This window comes from Poecilia reticulata, linkage group LG21, assembly GCF_000633615.1.
Source record: "Poecilia reticulata strain Guanapo linkage group LG21, Guppy_female_1.0+MT, whole genome shotgun sequence".
NCBI lineage: Eukaryota > Metazoa > Chordata > Actinopteri > Cyprinodontiformes > Poeciliidae > Poecilia > Poecilia reticulata.
In genome coordinates, this window is record NC_024351.1 from 14734741 (window position 1) to 14753376 (window position 18636).

The 18636-nt window shown below is 38.4% G+C and overlaps 3 protein-coding genes across 3 annotated transcripts in view; 2 read left to right on the forward strand and 1 right to left on the reverse strand.

Moving 5' to 3' along the window:
* LOC103457716 (leukotriene B4 receptor 1-like) overlaps positions 1-5374 on the forward strand; it is an 8781-nt gene extending 3407 nt beyond the window's left edge. Inside the window, exon 2 of the mRNA XM_008398069.2 lies at positions 3226-5374. Coding sequence (XP_008396291.1) covers positions 3564-4520 — 957 coding nt within the window. The 5' untranslated portion in view covers positions 3226-3563 and the 3' untranslated portion in view covers positions 4521-5374. The remainder of the gene's footprint in view (positions 1-3225) is intronic.
* Positions 5375-5775: 401 nt separating this feature from the next.
* LOC103457717 (serine protease 23-like) lies at positions 5776-9089 on the reverse strand. Its single transcript, XM_008398070.1, has 2 exons — positions 8895-9089; positions 5776-8279 (listed from the first exon to the last, which is right to left on the reverse strand). Exons 1-2 carry the CDS (start codon positions 8915-8917, stop codon positions 6863-6865), a joined length of 1440 nt encoding a protein of 479 aa, XP_008396292.1. The 5' UTR covers positions 8918-9089; the 3' UTR covers positions 5776-6862.
* Positions 9090-10552: 1463 nt separating this feature from the next.
* LOC103457718 (leukotriene B4 receptor 1-like) lies at positions 10553-11791 on the forward strand. The gene is made up of 2 exons (XM_008398071.1): positions 10553-11555; positions 11714-11791. The coding sequence occupies exon 1, from the start codon at positions 10599-10601 to the stop codon at positions 11544-11546; it is 948 nt and encodes a 315-aa protein (XP_008396293.1). The 5' UTR covers positions 10553-10598; the 3' UTR covers positions 11547-11555; positions 11714-11791.
* Positions 11792-18636: the final 6845 nt, after the last annotated feature.

The window sequence follows — 18636 nt, forward strand, 5'->3', positions numbered from 1 at the left end:
GCATGCATACACTCTTTTTCAAAGGAAATGTAGTGAGCTAACATGTTTCCTTTTTTATGGTGGGAGAAGCCAAAGCACTTGGAGAGAACCCACATGTGCACGTTGGAAACTCCACGCAGAGTTTCTGTGATACTCTGCATGAAGTATTATGGTTCCACTTTGGTGGAACAAAGTTTGTCATGTATGCATCCATAAATGTTTTTTGAAGGGAAATGTAGGGAATCTAAAAGAAACTAACATGTTGCTTTTTTTTGATAGTGGGATAAGCCAAAGCACTTGGAGAGAACCCACATCTGCACAGGAATATCGTGGAAACTCCATGCAGAAACAAAGTGTTGGAATTTGAACCCTTGGTGAAAAGCACCAGGGCTGTGTGTTTTGCAGCCACATCTCGTCCTTAGAGCAGTTTGTTTGAACTGCTCTAAGGGGCAAGAGGCATCAGTTCATATCAGTTTTGGTTCTTCTCGGAAATATTGGCTCATCTCAATCGTACTTGTCAATCTTTGCTGAGGAAAAAAGGGAGGTCATACTCTGAAGTTTGTCCATAAGAGTAGCTTTTGAGGTTTTGCCATTTTGTTTGTGTGAAGACTTACCTTGCTGTTGTCTGACAGWSYYYKTKTTKTGKKSTYKTRWAAMWYTTTKTKKKRSWCTCTMAACGTGCTTTGGGAAAAAGCTGTTTTGCTGGGTCAAAATTTTCTTCTTGCCATTTAGTGTCCTGTAGGTTTCGTTCAATACAATTGAATCCTTCAACTTCAAATTCAAGGCAACAACTTCTTCTAGAAGCTTGTCGTTGCTTTCCTCCAGTCTCTGAATTTCTTCCTGTCTTGTGCTGTATTTTTCCTCCAAGACTTTTTGCGCTTCCAGTTTCATTTTCAGATCATGAACTTGCTGCTTTAACTTCTGGTTTATCAAACGATCAGTCGTTATCTGTTTTTCCAGGTACTTACAATCATCTTCAAGACCTTGTGTGCTTTCTACTCTCATGGCAATTTGTTTGACTTCTTTAGCCAAAGTTTCATTCTCTTTCCGGATAGTGCTGACTGTTTTGAGACGTTTGCAAACTTTGTCAAAAAGTTTGCAAGCTCTGTTACAAAGTTTCTTCTTAAGATTTCTGTGTGGGAACACGAATCCTGAAATCTTTCCAAAGTCAAACATTCTGAGCTTTAGTTTGATGAGCAACTACTTTAGGGTAAAAGGTTTGCAGCAGTTTCTGTAAGCAGAGACGATCTCTTTCAAAGTGATGTAAAGGGAATCTTACAATAAAGTCAAGAGTTCCACCTCTGTGACATCAAAGGAGTCTGTGACATCATTGTTGACATCATTCTTTAGTCCCGTAGCCATGCCAACATGATGACCTGAGAACATTCTGACACGCGGGGCCACCTCAGAAGCTTTTAGTGATGTGTGATAAACTGTTGATAAAATAAAACACCTTTTGTCTTAATATGATTTCGGTAACAAGTATTTTTTGCCCTTTCATAAGATTAGCCATTCAAAGCTAAAGGGAGCCATGGTAACGTACATATTAAATAGCAGAGAAGGAAATAGGTTATTCTCAAAATAGATATTTATGAAGATTATTAATGATTTTAGGGTTAATGTTGAGTGTCCTATAAATGACATGAACGATATATGTCTGTTTTTGTCAGGGTCTGTGTTTTTCTGTTTTGTTTTTTCGTTTCTTTACCCTTTTGTTTTTTGTTGAGTTGTATTTTCCTGGAGCACCTGCTGCTTCCCGTGGCATCCACCAGATGCCGCCAGTAGTCACGAGTCCCTGGAGACACGCCGTGTCAACCCCGTAGACGTACCTGCAGCTAGTTTGGAAAGCGCAGTCTGGGTGTACTGTATATAAGTAGCGACTGAACGACTTTTCGTCGCTTTAGTGTTTGCTTGCCTTGGTTACATTAGTTCACTCACCAACACTCATGTTGTTGAATTAACACTGTATTCTTAACATTCCACACTTGCACTGGAAATCTGACACTTCTGAATTTGCTGTGTGGACGCCATTCCTCCTGTGCTCGCCTTTCCCCTGCCTTCGGTCAGTCTCCAGTGGACTCCCCTTCGTGACACCACAGGTGTTAGCTGTCCCGAACCCACTTGGAGATTCTCTACAATTGGACCTAGTCAGACTCCGCTTCTTCAGTCTAGTTAGTACAAACCTATCCGCCTTCCAACGAAGCCCTCTTCTCCAGCGCTCTGCTAACAACCAAATTATCCTCTCCAAGTACAACCTCCTCTGTTTATTCTTGCAAAGGATTTCTCAACCACTCTCACTAACCTGTCGCCTCTCGTTGACAGTCAGACGATCTGGTCATCCGTTCCAGAACTCATTCCCATTCCCCTTTCCCCTGGATTCAATAAACTCATTATTGTTCATTTACTTGCTTCTCTTGAAGGTGTTCTCGCATGTGGGTTAAAAGACTTGTCTCCAACAATTCCATAATTTTAATATAAATTAAAAAGATGAGGGAAATGAATACTGATAACCATCAGAAAAAAGTGATGCGTATTAAGCTAACATGAAGAACATAACCTTTAAATTTTATAATTTTCTGTTATAACACTTAAAGGCCATAAAATGCGAGTACAAAACTTTTGTTTTTAAAACAAAAAATTGTAACAATAATTTTTTTTAATTATCTTATTAGATATTATTAGTAGTAATAATCATTAGAGATTTTTTATTAAATAATAGATTTACTGAACTGAAAAAAAACTAAAGTGGTCATAGGACATAAGAGCAAAAAGACTGTAGACAAGTGAAGCTTTTTGTGAGATCACATGATTCACACTTTTCTTTACCTCAGAGCAGACAAGACATTACAAAAACACATTTTTGCTCCGACTTTCTGATGCTCTTGTTCTTGTGGTTGGTTTATAACATGTAATGACTATATTTAAGACAGGAGGCCGTTTTTGAAACCAGGAAAAGGAAAAAAAACCCTAAAAGGTCAATTCATCACACAACCGATAATAGAACAAATTGTCCTTTCAGAACAAACAAACAACAAGCTGGTGTTTAAGGAATGCTGATATTTGCTTTAATTTAAAGTCTAATAACAATAACTGTAATTGATAAAATATGTTCTGACTGGACAGGTCACATATATGGATCAAACGCAGTGTCGTTTTACAAAGAGAATAAAATGCTATCATGCAGCGTCAAAATGAGATTCACTGAGTGTGAACAGATGTGAAGTTCTCACTCTTTGTTCTTTTCAGAGCTTCAGCACATAAATGGAAGCATCACTGACTACCTGCAGGAAATCCAGAACTACAAGCTAAAGTGGATCCCTGGGATTTTCAGGTGTTAAGGACCAGAACAGCCAGCAAATACGAAATCTCTAAATACTTGACGCCCCCTATAAAACGTTTTTAAAAGAGCCATATAAGTGTATCTTAAATAAATGGTTATAACAATTTCGTTTAGATTGGTTCATCAGAAGAAACACATCACTGATATAGATCAGACGATTTACGTCAGCGTAATTATTTCTTAGTTCCTCTTTGGTTCAGCAGCCTCAGTCAGTCAGAGTTCGACCTTACCAGCAAGACTCAGCATGGAGCCGTCCAACTCCACCAGCTACAACTTGTCTTCTTCAGGACTTCTGCCTCCTCCCTCCTTGCAGTCCAAAGGTGTTGTCCCAGTGGCGGTGATGTCCTTCTGTTGCTTTGTGGGAGTTTCTGGAAACATCGCAGTGATTCTTCTCAAGCCTAACTGGCACCATCTTTCCAGTCTGAGCCAGAGTCTAATGCTGAATCTGGCCATTTCTGACCTGCTGTGCCTGCTGACCCTTCCGCCATGGATTTACCCACTGCTGTATGGCTGGAGCTTTGGCCTGGCGGCCTGTAAGATCCTAACCTACCTTGTGTACTGCAGCATTTATGGCAGCAAGCTCACTGTGACTGTGTTGAGCGTCCAGCGCTACCTAACAGTGGTGCATCAGAGAAGATTTCCACAGGTGAAGAAGAGACCACTGCTGGCTCTACTCTGGATGGCTGCGGTCATCCTGGCCGTCCCTGCTCTGGTGGTTCGACAGCTGCCAACAAATCAGCAGCCGATAGTTTGTCAATCTAAGTATACTTCAACGACTCAGGGTGTGGCTGTACTGTTGGCCGAGACTTTGTTTGATTTCTGCTCCTTTGCTCTCGTAGTTTTTTCATACTTTCGCCTTCACAGGACGGTGAACCAGGCTGCCTTTTTCAACAATCCACAGACGACTCGGCTGGTAACCTGTATCATTGTGAGTTTTTTTGTCGTCTGGACTCCGTATCATGTCATAAATGTCCTGGGTGTGGCTGCTATGTGTTTGAACAATAAAAGACTTTTGAAGTTTTGCAAGGACACATGGGACATTGTTAAGGCACTTACATTTGTAAACAGCTGCCTGAATCCTCTTCTGTATGCCTTCACATCTAACAAAATGTGCGTAGTTTGCCAAAAAAAGGAAGAGGTGCAAAGCCAGAACCTCCAAACCACCCAGTCGCCAGACATAGGTAGAGTTTTGAAACATTAAGACATTTAGAAACATCGTCATCATGTACCATCATCAGGGATTGCTGCAAAGTCAAAGAAAACATCGTAAGTTATTTTTTATTGTCTCTACGTGCTCCATCAAGAGCAGTGAAAGCTGCGAGACAATAACTATGCAATAAACTTTACGTGACTGTATTATCTGATATCTAGGATCACCTGGGATGTATAAATGACTGGGCTTAGTTGACTTTATTTGTAAGCACCAAACAGAATCTGGAGCGACAGAAAAGACACACTGTACTTTTCTGTAGCTCCAGATGGTGTATAAAGTCATCCAACAGTAATAATTTGTTTTTGTGTAGAATACTGAGGTATTTCCAGAAAGTTAATCTCTTGCATTGTTTTTTTTAATAAGTTATTTTCTGTGTGGGCTTTTGTACTATGGAGATTAAACAACAAATATATCTTGTGAAAATGCTGTAATATTCTATTAAAAAGAATATAGGTTCCAATGAGACTGCTTCTTGAGATCAAAAGTACTTTTTCAAAAAAGTAACAACTTTGAAGCAGAATATTAAACCTATTAAGTCAACATCAGTATAAAATATTTGCTTTTTGTTATTGATGTGATGTAATATTCTAATCTTAAATGTTAGATGTAAGCGAAAAAATACCTTAAGATAAACACTTAAACATCAGTCTCTGTGTAACTACACAGATGTATACAATCTGTTTCCCTTTGTGAATCTGCTTACTGAAAAAAATAACTTTTCAGGCACAGTGGAGCCTTTTTATTCAGCTGGTTTTGGTCCTTATAGGTAAAACATAATCAATTGTGTATGTAGCCTGTGGATTTTCTCTTCAGGGTTTAGCATCTCGGAGGATATTTTCTTTGCAGTACTAATGATGGTGTAAACATGTTCATGTAGATTTACTGGACAAAATTTAAGAGCAAGAAGATTGTAGACAAGTAAAATCTTTTTTTATTCAGACTTTAATTCTGGTCTTTGTTCTTTGCTTTGTTCGTTTTATGTGAGGTTGCACAATTCACTCTTATTTTCTTCACCTTATAGCAGATAAAACATGATAAATACTATTTTTTGCTCTGACTCTTGTTCCTGAGGCTAGGTTATATATATAGGTTATATAGCATGTTGAGTCTATAATTGTCTTAGACAGGAGATGGTTTTCGAAAACAGGAAAAGGAATTAAAACTCTAAAAGGTCAGTCCTTTAAACTTTTGATAATAAAGCAAATTGTCCTGTAAGGGCAAACAAGCAAACAACATACAAGTGTTTAAGGAATGCTGATATTTGCTTTAATTCAGAGTTTAATAACATCAACAACAATTTTACATGTAAAAATTATTCGAGATGGACAGGAGAAAGAACAGGAGAGTCCTTCTTCAAAGACCAAAAGACAATGCAATCATGATGCAATGTCAAAATGAGAACAGATCCACTGAGTTTGAACAGATGTGAAATGTTTACTTCTTGTGAGAGATTCAGCACAAGTCACACCTGCAATATAATCCAGAACTAATCTACAGTGGATCGCTGGTATTTGACGGCTTATAGGAACAACCACCCACAAATCTATGAATATTTCAGACCCCCCTAAAAATGCTTATAATTCCCTATTTTAATAGTTGAAATACTAAATATACCTTAAAATGCATGAATATGCACAATGGCACCACAAGGGTAACATCCAATCTTCTTTATCTCTCTGCTTGAGGTTGCAGCCAATCGGCGCCAAGAACAATGAATGTCTTTCCTTGATTGACTACAATCAAGGAAAGACAATGCAGCCAAAAACGTGTCAAGAGGCATTGCGCCTAGGGATTTCAGCTTCCCAGGATGCATTTTCTTTGAAGTGTTTCAGATATAAAATCTGTGAATATAAACATTTTCTGCAAATAACTTAGAGTTCCATTCCACAGAAAAGTATACGAATTGGTAAATCAATAAATACTGAACCGCATATAGGCGGGGGTCCACTGTATTGGAAATATATACTACACTAGGAAAAAAAACTATTTTATCTGTGTTATTGAATACAAACATTTTGAAAACATACATGCTTTGTAAGGCTAAATGTATAAAAATTCATATTGCTTCCTTCTGGCATTGAGATTGAAGAAACAACTGTAGAAACCAGCAGAAAGTCTGAAAATACAATGAGTAAAAACAGTGCACTGAAGAAAAATACTGTGTCATCGATTGACATGAGGATGGTCATTGTTGTCCTTTTATATACAAGATCACAATTATTCTCTGTTTAACGCTGCACAGATTTTTCCAATTGCTCTATATTTTGTTGAATTAATACTTGATGCATCATCCCTGACCTTCACTTTTCTGAAACGGTCAATCACTGAGCTCAAACCTCATTACAGAAACCTGAGTCTCCATAAATCCAGTGGCATATCTGCGCATATTTGTGAGGTGTGATCCTTACTGCAACATTGAAGTCCCTCTGCCCGTCCTGATCCCCTTCCACCCACTGATGGCCTGAAAACACCCCGATCACCCTCCTCTGCCAGTTCCACCTCCCGCCCTTGCGTCTGGGTTTCTTCCTCAAACGGATGTAAACGCCTGCGCCAGCTGCACCGCGTTGAGCATCGCAGTGCTGATACATCAAATCATCTGACTCTTTTATCACTGAGCAGAAGCGATAAACGACCTTCTCACCTCCACTTCCCTCCAGCAGGCTTTTGTCAGCGTCGTACCCCGAGAAGTGAATTCGTGCCAGAGGTAGTAAGGGTGGCGCCACCCCAAGCTCCATGTGCCTTTGCTTGACAGACCGCTTCAGCTCCAGGAGGGCATAATCGTAGTCAAGAGACTCAGAGTTGGAGGAGGTGTTGGTGTGTATCCATCCTTGAGGGATTTGGGTTTGTTTAACTTGGGACCAGCGAAACACAGCCTGCTTTTCTGGCGCCACATGACGCCGGTTACGACTGAGACGCTGTTCCTTCCTACCTTTTCTCTCAAATTCCTTTTTCCCAGCAGTAGCTTCTCCCTCATCGCCTATTTTCCTTAGCCTTCGTCTTCTCCCTTCACCTCCCCTTCTCTTTCTCAATCCTCCAACACTGTTTTTCTCTTCACCTTCTGCTTCTCCTCTCCTCAAATGTACCTTATCTTGTTTCCTACCACCCCTTCGTCTCCTTCCCCTCTTTCTTCTCAGTCTTCCATCATGCTTGAGCTGCAACAACCCAACTTTAAGGCTCCCGGCATTCTCCAGGTAGTCTCTGCCATCATGGATACAATGTGCCGCTGTTAGCACATGCTTTGGAGACACTAGGACGCCAGAGCAACCAGTGGAAAGGCGGACCGCTGTGGAGAATGGGTAGTTAGTCATAAAGTTTGAATCTGAGATGACAAAGCGTCCATCTGCTCCAAAAACTTGCCGTTTCCTGCGGATATGAACCTGCTTTGCACTAGCTCCTCCCGAGGTCTTGTTCATCCACTCCAAGCTGACATCTGTATGTGTTTGCGTGCCATTTTCATACAGGGTCTGGTATCCCAGAATCCTTTCTTGCTCAGTTTGGCTCAATGATGGTGGACTGTTCTGACACTCTGTTCCACAGAGCGTGTTAGTTGTTGATTTCATTTTGTCCTCCATCCGTCCACTAAGCAAACTGGCGTTCATAATGGATTTGTGTGTAACCAGCAGCCTTGGAGGCCTCTGCCGGGTCCATGTGTGTGAACTGCTCTCTTCGCTGCTGCCAAAAACCTCAGAAAATGCAAAGGCGGCTGCAAAGAGCAGCATATACATGTTAAGTTTAAGGCTCATCCCTCTGAAAAAGAAAAAAACAAACAAACAAACATAAAGACTCATTATTCCCACCGACCTGGAGAGCAACATAAGTTTCTTAAATGTACAACATCAGATTTTGACGAAATAGTGATAAACTCAGGATTCTTAGTAATATATATTTTCTAATTGTGACGCAAGTGTTGAAAATCCAAACATGTTGGGGTGGGCAAAATACTTGACAAAAATCCTAATTGACCAGCAGATGGCGCCAAATTTCCGTTCATAACCAGCACTGCACATCAAGAGCAAAGTTTATAATGGTCGAGGTTACGTTTAAAACTGTTTTGTCGTATTTAATGCACAACAGTTATTTATTTATTTATTTATTTATTTATTTATTTATTTATTTATTTATTTATTTATTTATTTAGTTTTCTGAACAATGATCGTTTTGTTAAGAGGGGAGATTGCAGGGCTTCGACATTTAAACTATATAAACTACTTTGTTTTAAATTAACGTCAACACATGACAAAAGAGAGTGCAAAGCTTCTACTAGAAATTAAATTAAGAGTTTTAGAGTTTTCTCCATCTCAAAACTTAGAAAAAGCGACGCTACAGCGACAAACCGATAAATAAAATGTTCAACGTTCCTACCTGCAAACAGCCGACAGTCCCATCCGGCCAATGCTCTGCTTCGCAATATTGAAGCTGTATCTTTGTATTTGGTGGACTACAAGCTGACCAGTGCAATCAGTTCCTGACCTGGAAATTAAAACTGCAACATAAATGAATGGGTATGTAGCAAGGATTCTCCCACTGCTCTGTATCCTACTCTCATGTTGGGAAATGTTTTGCTCAGAAGGAGTGTCAGTCCAGGAGGATGAATGAAATCAACGATCATGTGACGGAAAGAGGAGCGAAGGATTCAGCGGGTGAGGTGGGGAGTGTTAGGGTTTGCCATAGCTCCCTAGACATAACACCCCCATGTCACCTCTGAGAAAACAAAAATATTTTTTTTAAATGTGATGAAATATTCTGTAAAATCTAATCGTGATTGAATTGAATCTAAATGCAAAATCCCTAATAAATAGTAAAGGGTCATAAATAAACATCAACAAAGAAAAGACAATGGGGAAAGGTGATGAGCTCATGACCCAATTTCACATCCTGTAAACAAATGACTGGTAGAACTGAATAATTCGGTGCTTACGCATATGGAAAGACACGGTCTGCAAAAATACCCATCATGTCTGTTTGAGGCTCAACAGAGAGGTTTCAGGAAAAGTCAAAAAAGCATTTTGCTTATGTTGCATCGCTGTAATCACCTAGGATACTCCATCAGATTAGGAGCATGCAACACAAATTAGAGCATGGTGCAGCATCACAACTCTGTAGTTTACATTTTAAAAGGCTGATGTATGTGTCTTTGACACTTCTGGTTTATCGGTGAGGTGTGAACAGAATGCTCCACGTGATAAGAGTTTCACTTGTGACAAAAGTTTCTCTTGTCACCAGTGGCTGATGCCTGGGAAATCTTACAAGTGGAGAAGAACAGAAGAACTTCACTATAACTAAATCAAATTCACTACAATTGATGTAAGATCATTTTTACTGCTTCTGTGAACTGATTTCTACGGGCTGCATCTAAAAGATGCAAAGATTGGGCCCTGAGTTTTCCACATCAGAAACACTGTTTTACATGACTGCAATGTTTTTCTCTATGACTGTTTTCAAAAATATGACATGTATTCATTCGCTTGCTGAACAGTTGTTCCCCTTTCAACTTGTGCATTACAACACAGGTTTCTGACGATCCTAAACAAAGGTAGCCTAGCGGGTTTTTAGTAAAGCATGGTAAACGTGCTTGTAAACCACATAGGTGTCAAAACCTCAAAACACCAATGGGCTGGTCAAAAAGAAGTGCTCACACTAGAACCTTGACTTTAAAGTAATACTACTATATTGTGTTGATTGTATAATGCACCATATCAATTACAGATCTTCCTACAACCTAATGAAAAGAAATGCTTTTTTTTTTACATGTTATTTACTTCCCTTTTAAATTTGCATGTCAAAGTGAACAGATGCAGACAAAAATGTCATTTCTTAAATTTCAGCTTCTTTTTCTTTGATTTAACTACAAAATACTTTAGACAGCCTGAGTCATCTTTTTAATGTTTTACAGAAGTAAAAGTAAACATCACATCAACTGTTACAAATCTATACCTTCTGCAAGCAGAGTGATGCAGACAAGCATAGGCGTCAAAAGTTTTTTTTTTTTTTTTTAAGCTCCTCTTTGTCAACTCACTTCCTTTTCTGCTTTTTACTCAAAGCGCAACTTCCACAACCAGACCCAGGATGGATTTCACTGCTGCTCCTTCCAACTTCTCCTCACCGGAGCATCTTCTTTCTTCCGTATGGATCTCCAGAGGTCTCATCCCCGCCGTGGTGTTGTCCATCTGTCTGATGCTGGGCGTTCCTGGAAACATTGCTGTGATTCTTCTCAAGCCTAACTGGAAGAAGATGTCCAGCCTGAGCCGGAGCTTGATGCTGAACTTGGCCATTTCTGACCTCATCTGCTTGCTGACCCTTCCGCCTTGGATTTACAATTTACTCCACAGTTGGATATTCGGTGTGTTGAGCTGTAAGCTTCTGTCAGGCATTGTGTACTGCAGTGTTTATGGCAGCCAGCTCACTGTGACTGCAGTTAGCGTCCAGCGCTACCTTGTGGTGGTCCACCGTATAGACTGCAAACGGGTACCAAAAAGAGTGCTGCTGGGTCTGCTCTGGCTGGTTGCTCTCCTCCTGTCCGTCCCTACTTTTGTGGTTCGACAGGTGAAGACAGATCCAATACTGAAACGTTGCAAACCGGATTATTCTACCGATGCCAGGAGGGTAGCACTTCTGCTGTCAGAGGCCACGGTGGGGTTTGCTTCCTTATCTCTGGTTGCCTTTACATACATTAGTCTCCAAAGGAAAGTTACTCATGGAGCCCTTTTTAAAAATCGACAAACAACCCGACTGGTTACCTGTATCATCGTCTGCTTCTTTGTCCTGTGGGTTCCGTATCATGTCATAAATCTGCTGGGTGTGGCAGCTATTTGCCTCCAGAACGACATCCTGTTGAAATTTTGCAGAACTGCATGGAACGTTACTGGAGCGCTATCATTTGTAAATAGTTGCATCAATCCACTCCTCTACGCCTTTACCTCCGAAAAGGTTTGCACTGTTTGCCGGAAGGACCCAGAGCAGCAGAACTCCAGAAATCTCCGAACAGCAGATATGAGTTCGACTTCTGAGCCTTGAACAGAAAAGGTACTTTTGTGTCTCTGTTGGTTTTAAACGTGATTGTGAAACCATGTCAAATAAGCTGTACAGTGATCAAAAACGAAATATAATAATGTGTAGTCTCTGAAAGGTTTTATGCTAATTTGTTTGTATTGGTTGTAATACATTTATTTTCTTTTTATCAGGCAAAAAAATGAGTTGTTGAGGAATACATTTGAGCTGGACTTGATCATCTAGAGCTTTCATCCGTCTCGTCGCCGACGATTTTCAGAGTCATATCGCTCTCTCTCTCTCTCTCTCTCTCTCTCTCTCTCTCTCTCTCTCTCTCTCTCTCTCTCTGTCTCTCTCTCATTGCTATTTTTATTCTAACATATTTCTATTAAGAGTATTTTGTTGATATTTTTGTGCTTTTTCTGCTCTTAAATAAACCTTGAATTGAAGAATGAAAACGTGTACTAAACTCATGTGACTCTAAAAAAAAAATAGCACCTAACTATCTGAAATGCAAAAAGAAGATTATTTTTTTTGTATTTAGTTGTAAAGCTTTGTAAACAGCAGGGTTGAATTTAAACATTTTTGCGTTATTCTATCTGCACATAGTTGTCATGTTATGATGAGAAACTTTTTCATTACAACATGATAGTAGTGGCTGAACACATGTACTTTTTTTTTTTACACTTTTCAGATCTTTATTTGTACAAGAATTTGAAAGTTGTGTGTCATTGTGCCTCCAATTGACCATTAGCTTCTCTCTTTTTTTTTTTGGTTTATCAATTAAAATCTCATTGAAATACATACAAGTTTGTGGCTGTAACTTCACCAATATGAAAAATACAATGTAGAAAACCTGAGTAATGAAGTTTAATATATCAGGTTTAATGAGCCTGTTGTATCTAAACTCCTAAAACTCCCTAAAGATCATATTTACTGATTGACAATAAGCTTAAATAAGGCAAATACCATCATAAGTAATTGCTTTGAGTCTTTTGAGAGTTCTGAATGTTTGCATCTTTTTATAATTTTAAAGGACTGTGACGTCAGAGTTCACAAACACTATCATCTGTTCCAGATCCAAATCAAAGAACTTTGTGGTTAATAAATGCAATGATTAATCTTTGCCAGTCGGCTTGACTCACCATGCTGCACATTCACGGTTAGTGTCTGCTGATGCTCTGCAGGTTTTATTAATTCACTATGCCACATTTAATCTCAAAGACAGATTATTTAAATTCTCTAATCAACACCATCTCTCCATCAGTGGTGTAAAAATCCTCTCTAAGAGACGATAGAATGGTCATGGAAGTTGTTAATTATTCAGATTGTGTTAAATTGCACACTTTTAAGATTTACTGCTGTAGTGCTGTTGTATGGTGGATGCATTGTTGACTCAAATCAGAACTAAATGCATGGCCATTTTGTTCCCTTTGCTTCATTATAACAGTGGTTATACTTTTGTCGGTCGAGCCAATAGCAGCTTCACACGAAACCGAAACAGTTCCTGCTAAGCTGCCGCTAAAAGCAGAACATTACCAGACATGGCTGTTGCCATGTTTCAATGAAATATGTCTTACACATTTATCATCTTCAAGATGATAAAGATTTTACAGTATATAAACTCCTATCCTAAGAAGAAACTGGATGCAGCTGGATACATTCGCACACAAGCCTGAAGACATGAACGAAGTGGAAGAGGAGGGAGTTTTCCTCGGCTCAAAGCACTCCTCTGTGTCTTGCAGCTTTTCCGGTTCCCATCCAATCTAGATAATCGGGGTTAGATTTTCCTATCTTGGAGGCAAACCAAATCTAGATTGGAATATTTTTAGTGAGGAACCTGTATGGCATGAGCAGAGTGGGCCTTTGTGTCTTTTATGGTTTGAATTAGTCTTCATGTGAATGCGTTGCTGCTGGGTGGCTCCAGATTGACAACAATCCAAACACAAAATGCTTGTATGCTTGACTTTTGTTATGAAATCTCTAAAACAGCACGTTGTCATGACTTGTAAATAATCCAGGAGGAGATGATGGAAAAAGTGTGGGATCTTAGTTTCTCTCAGGATATAAGAGCCGGGCGCTGACACCGTTGCAATGTAAGCATTTCAGCTGAAAATTCAAGCAATGCTTTTCATGAATCGTGTCTTTTATCCTGACAATAATAAGCTTGTCCTTCCAGAAAAAAAAATTATAACATTAGTTTTTTTGGGGGTTGTACCATGAAACCTTCCTGCCTAAACTGAAGTCTTTATATTAACAAATCTTTTTCTTTTTCTTTCTTTCTCTCTGCTACTAAATGTGACCTTTATAATTGTTTAACTTCTAAGAAGGTATTTGATATCTATGATGGTTGGGGAAGTCATGACTGAAAGGCGACAATAATTGAAATAATTGCTTTAACAGTGTTTTAGAAGGAAAAGTCTTGCATAAATCCTCAAGAAAATCTTGCTGTAGAGTAAGGATATGGGTAAAAATTTATTTTGGTGTTGTAACCCAATCTTCATAATCTTGTGCAAAAATCTTCTTTAAAAAAAAAAAAAAGATTTGTCTAAATGTAGAAAACACTTGTATTAGTAAATCTGGTTTGTGTTTCTGCTGAAAACAAGCTGAGCATCTCCAAAAATAACTGATATTTGCATTCAGTTTTGCGATGCGTTTGAACCCCCGATTCATTCAAATCGCAAAAATGCATGCAACGCAGTACTAACTATAACATCATTTTGCAGCTCCTTATTTATCTATTTACTGGTGGCCCACTTCCTGTATAGTCACATGGTACAACCTGACTTGTGGTCGCCGCTTGCACGATCACCGTCAACACAATCCTCGATATGCGCTTCATAAATATCCTCCTGGTTTATGAAACACACGCTTTGAAGCCCCAATTGAAAGGAACACATCACTACTTTCTAGTGAAAGAGGAGAAGTGTAGTGCATAATGTGACAAAGTGTTGAAAGGTTCAAGAGTCTTATTTTTAAAACTGAATAACAAATATAAAACTTTCTCTAAGACTTCCCAACCAATCATATGTAAGTATATAAGTTGAAAATAATTTTATCCTAAATTTGTGCCTATAACCTCTGGATTTTCATGTTGCTGCTCTTCAAACTGCTTTCTAAATACCTGCGACAGCACGAGGCTACATAAAGCTTCGAAAACCTCAGAGAAGCCATACGTTTCTGCAAAAGGCAGCAACATTTCTATAAACAAGCTGACGTGTCTGTTTTCCACCTCATGTTATTACTCTAATGGTAGGAGGAGCATGTTTTTGCTCTTATTCCAAATTGAAACAGATGTGTCTGGAGTTGGATGTTTGTGTGACTTCAGCAGCCATGCATGCTTTTTTTTTTTTTTTTATTCTGTGATGGTACCTTTCTCCTTTTTTTGTTGCTTTGCTTTCATGTCAGTTCAAAACTGAGAGGAGACATTTTTTGTCCCCTAAGGATAAGACTGATTTTATTGCATTCGTGACAGTGTAAGATGTGATATTTGTCTGTGACAGTCAAAGCAAATGATTATGAGAAGTAGTTACTTACGTTTTATAAAAGGCCTGCATGCGGACGTGGGTGTTTGTGTTGTACCACAGTCCAGTACCACTGCGGTTCTTGTATGGGTGTTCTCGGACTCTGATGGTGAGGGCCATTTGTTTGCTCTGCTGTTGAGTTTATTCCCATCACTTGGCTTTGCGCATTTGAAATGTGAGAACCATATGTTTATCTGTTGGACAGATCTAAGGACCTGCAGTCCGCTGATGAACTTTCAGAGAGGAAAAAGGATGACAGCTGGTATTTTTCCATCAGTTGTAAGGTTTGCCTGCTTTCACTTTTCACGTCTGTTCATTAGAAGATGCAAAATTAATTGCATAGTGCATAACTGTCTCACTTCTAAAATCATGAATTAACTTGTTAACCACAAAGCTGATGCCTGGTTTGGTTGGCTAACCCCTACATTTATAAATTCACCTACACAGAACCTGTCTTGCAAGATGGCTTAGGCTAAAAGACCCCAAAAAGCAGCACACCATGTCCCAATGTAAAGAAGTGTCCACAATAGGAGAAAACATGGAATCCTCCCAGGAATGGCTGGCCTACCAAAATTACTCCAAGAGCACATTAGTGTCTCACCATCAGAACATCTAGAGCACCGGCTCTCATTTTCATCAGCTAAATGCTAACACTTTACTTTTTCATAGGTTGGTTTGGATAGCTTTTTTTCCAATAATCAAATAATCATTTAAAAATGATTCTTTGTCCAAATTTTATGTTTTTTTTTGTTCATCTAAAACATCCAAGTGTGACCAAAAAAAAAAAAAAATGAAAAACTTGTAAATGGGCAAACAGTATCATCAAGGCACTGCATGATCTCTGTCAATAAAACAAAAGTTAACATGATGAGAACAAGCCAAGCCAGACTTAGAAAAACTAGTAAAAAATTGTATCATGGTGAAATTAAAAGGACCAGGAGGGTCTGGTACTGACCTGCTTATAGCCAGCTGTACTGACTACATGAAACTACACTCTATGCGAGCTGAATCAGTCTCGTCACCATTTAATTGAAGAGTGTCCTGTAAAAAAAACCCCAAAATGTCTAAAGACATTGGCAGACTGTATGGAGATAGATTCAAGGCTTCATTGAGGAATACATAATCATACATGAATAAATCATTCGCCTCTCAGCTGTATGATTTTCCACTCTTTTGTTGCCACCATTCTGACCGTCTGGTTCCATCTGAATGATGAACAGCTGAATGGATGCTTGGGAGAGATAATGTTAGGTATCACTTTGGTTTAGTTTAGCTGCTTCTCTTCCTCATACGGAGCCAGGTCGCATCGTAAAGCCATCGCAGGTCTTAAAGCTGGATTTGTTCAGGTCTCTATTGTTCTCTGTGACCTGGTTTTACCTGTAAGTGGCTTAATTTATTCATTCATTCATTCATTCATTCATTCATTCATTCATTTTTATCCCATCCATTGTGGTGAAACAAACTGAAAGTGTTTTGAATGTGCACAGTCAAGACTCAAACTAAAGCACCACCAATAAACTTAAGTGTCTCCTTCTTGCTTATTAAACAATTTCTAGAAAAAAAAAAATCACATTCAACCTTTTAGGCCAGAGGAAACAAAATAGGAAATCTTTTTTGCAAAACTACATTTCACACTGACACTTATTTGTTTGCTTTCTCTCACACTCTAGTTTATATTTCTATTAAATTATGATTATTATTTCCATTTTTTTGTGTGATCACATCCACTGACTTAGTACAAAAAAAGGAAACAGTAATAATCAATATTATAATAAAAATAACAATGAGATAAAATATTATGATATTGATTTTAATCTACTTTTTCATGAACTCTCTCATGGATATTCCCAGACTGGTTCCTAAACATCAGCCTAATGCGACTAACAGCTTTACAGTAGTAATAAACACTGAATTTCTTATTTCAGGAAACAGACCAATTCTTCCCTCTGGTCACAACGAATCTCTGAGTGACTCTTGATTATTGCTGCAAACAGGAAGAGCTCATAGCTCAGTAGCAAAGAATGTGGACTAATAGTTTTCACGAAGTCCATTTCAAGTGGTGAAGCTGAGTGAGACAAAAGCAGTTAAAGCTGCTGGTAAGAAAGGTTGCAAACGTCAGTTATCTACTGGCTCAAATGGAAAGTTTCTTTGTATCTTTTTTTATTCATTTCTCTTTTGAGATTTCCGCATTTCAAAGAACTGGTCAAAATTAGATTATTCTTTTTTTTCTTTTTTTTATGCCTCCCATATCAGTTTAGCTGTTCTGCTTTCATAATTACTTTGGTAAATGTTGTCAGATTTGCTTTGTTTCCTGTTACATCTCTTTTTATTTCTTCGACATAAATTCATCTCAGTATAGCAGAGTGCAGTGATCCTTTTTTTTTTCAAATAGAAGCAGGTTGTTTGTTTTTTCTCTAATACATACAAACATATAATTTAACATCTGCAAATTGCATTTACAAATGACATACTTATCTCATTAAAATGTGTTTTATGATCTTGTAAAATGACCAAGTACTATCGCACAGGACAGCACTGTATAATTTCCTTCAATTCACAATTATTATTAATTACTTCTTTAATGCAGTGTATTAAAGAAAAACCTAATGAAACATTTTGTGGTTTGTGACTGTATTTTTAAAATGCACAAAAGGCTCAGAAGGTCTGAATATTTTTTATAAGGTTTTGCAGTTTCCTTTTCTTTCTTTTTTGTTGCGCTTTTGAAGCATTTTAATTTAAACAAAATTCAGTGGTACGATTTATTTCAATCTCTTTTTATTGCCGGACATAATGATGATTCAGCATAGGGTCATATGTTCTGTTGTGCACAAATTTCAAGAATGTTGTTATTTTTTATCTTAAAAAAAAAAACAAAACACAAAGATACAACTTTTCTTTCTGAATTTCTTCTCAGCAGAATACATTTCAAGCACATGCTGTAAATAAACTCACAGACGTCTAGCGCTTGCATTTGCTCCCGTAACTTGTTTTTGGAAAAACTGCTTGACTGTATCTTAAAGAAGCTCATATCATGTATTCATTTTTTATTTTTTATTTTTGCAAATCTCAGTGTGTTGCCTCATGCACAAAGCCTCACACTGTGAGATGTAGTTCATCAAACCTGAATCCAATCCTTCTGGTGGTTTTGCTGTTCATTTTATGACACATTTTATTGAATCGATAAATACCTTTCTGCCTGATTGAGACGTGCAAAAATTGGTATGGGTGAGTGCTGCAAAATGAGAAAAGGGGAAGAAAAAAACTAAAAACAAAAAAAGAAACAAAAGTGTGAAGTTGAGTGCACAGAAGAGTTGACTTAAACAGAGAGAGCTGTGGTTTGTAAAATCAGTCTCGGATGAAACAATCAAACTAGATGTTGCACGTGAACCACTAATGTAGGCCTGCTTCAGCAATTCTACATCAAGCTCCTCATTATCCGTCCACCTCTGCTCCTAATGTTTTGTTTATGCTTCTCCCTCCTCCTTTTTTCCCACCCTTCCTTTTTATCCAAATCAGGCTTTTCCAGACATATTCACATCTCCTGACTTTTTCCTTTATTGTCAATTGAGAGCTGCACATATATATATACAGTA

Excerpts from the sequence above, each read along its gene's own strand:
- LOC103457717 (XM_008398070.1), bottom strand. The coding sequence starts at position 8,917 with ATGGGACTGTCGGCTGTTTGCAG. Across the intron at positions 8,280-8,894 it reads GGACTGTCGGCTGTTTGCAG|AGGGATGAGCCTTAAACTTA; the intron begins GTAGGAACGTTG and ends TTTCTTTTTCAG.
- LOC103457718 (XM_008398071.1), top strand. The coding sequence starts at position 10,599 with ATGGATTTCACTGCTGCTCCTTCCAACTTCTCCTCACCGGAGCATCTT.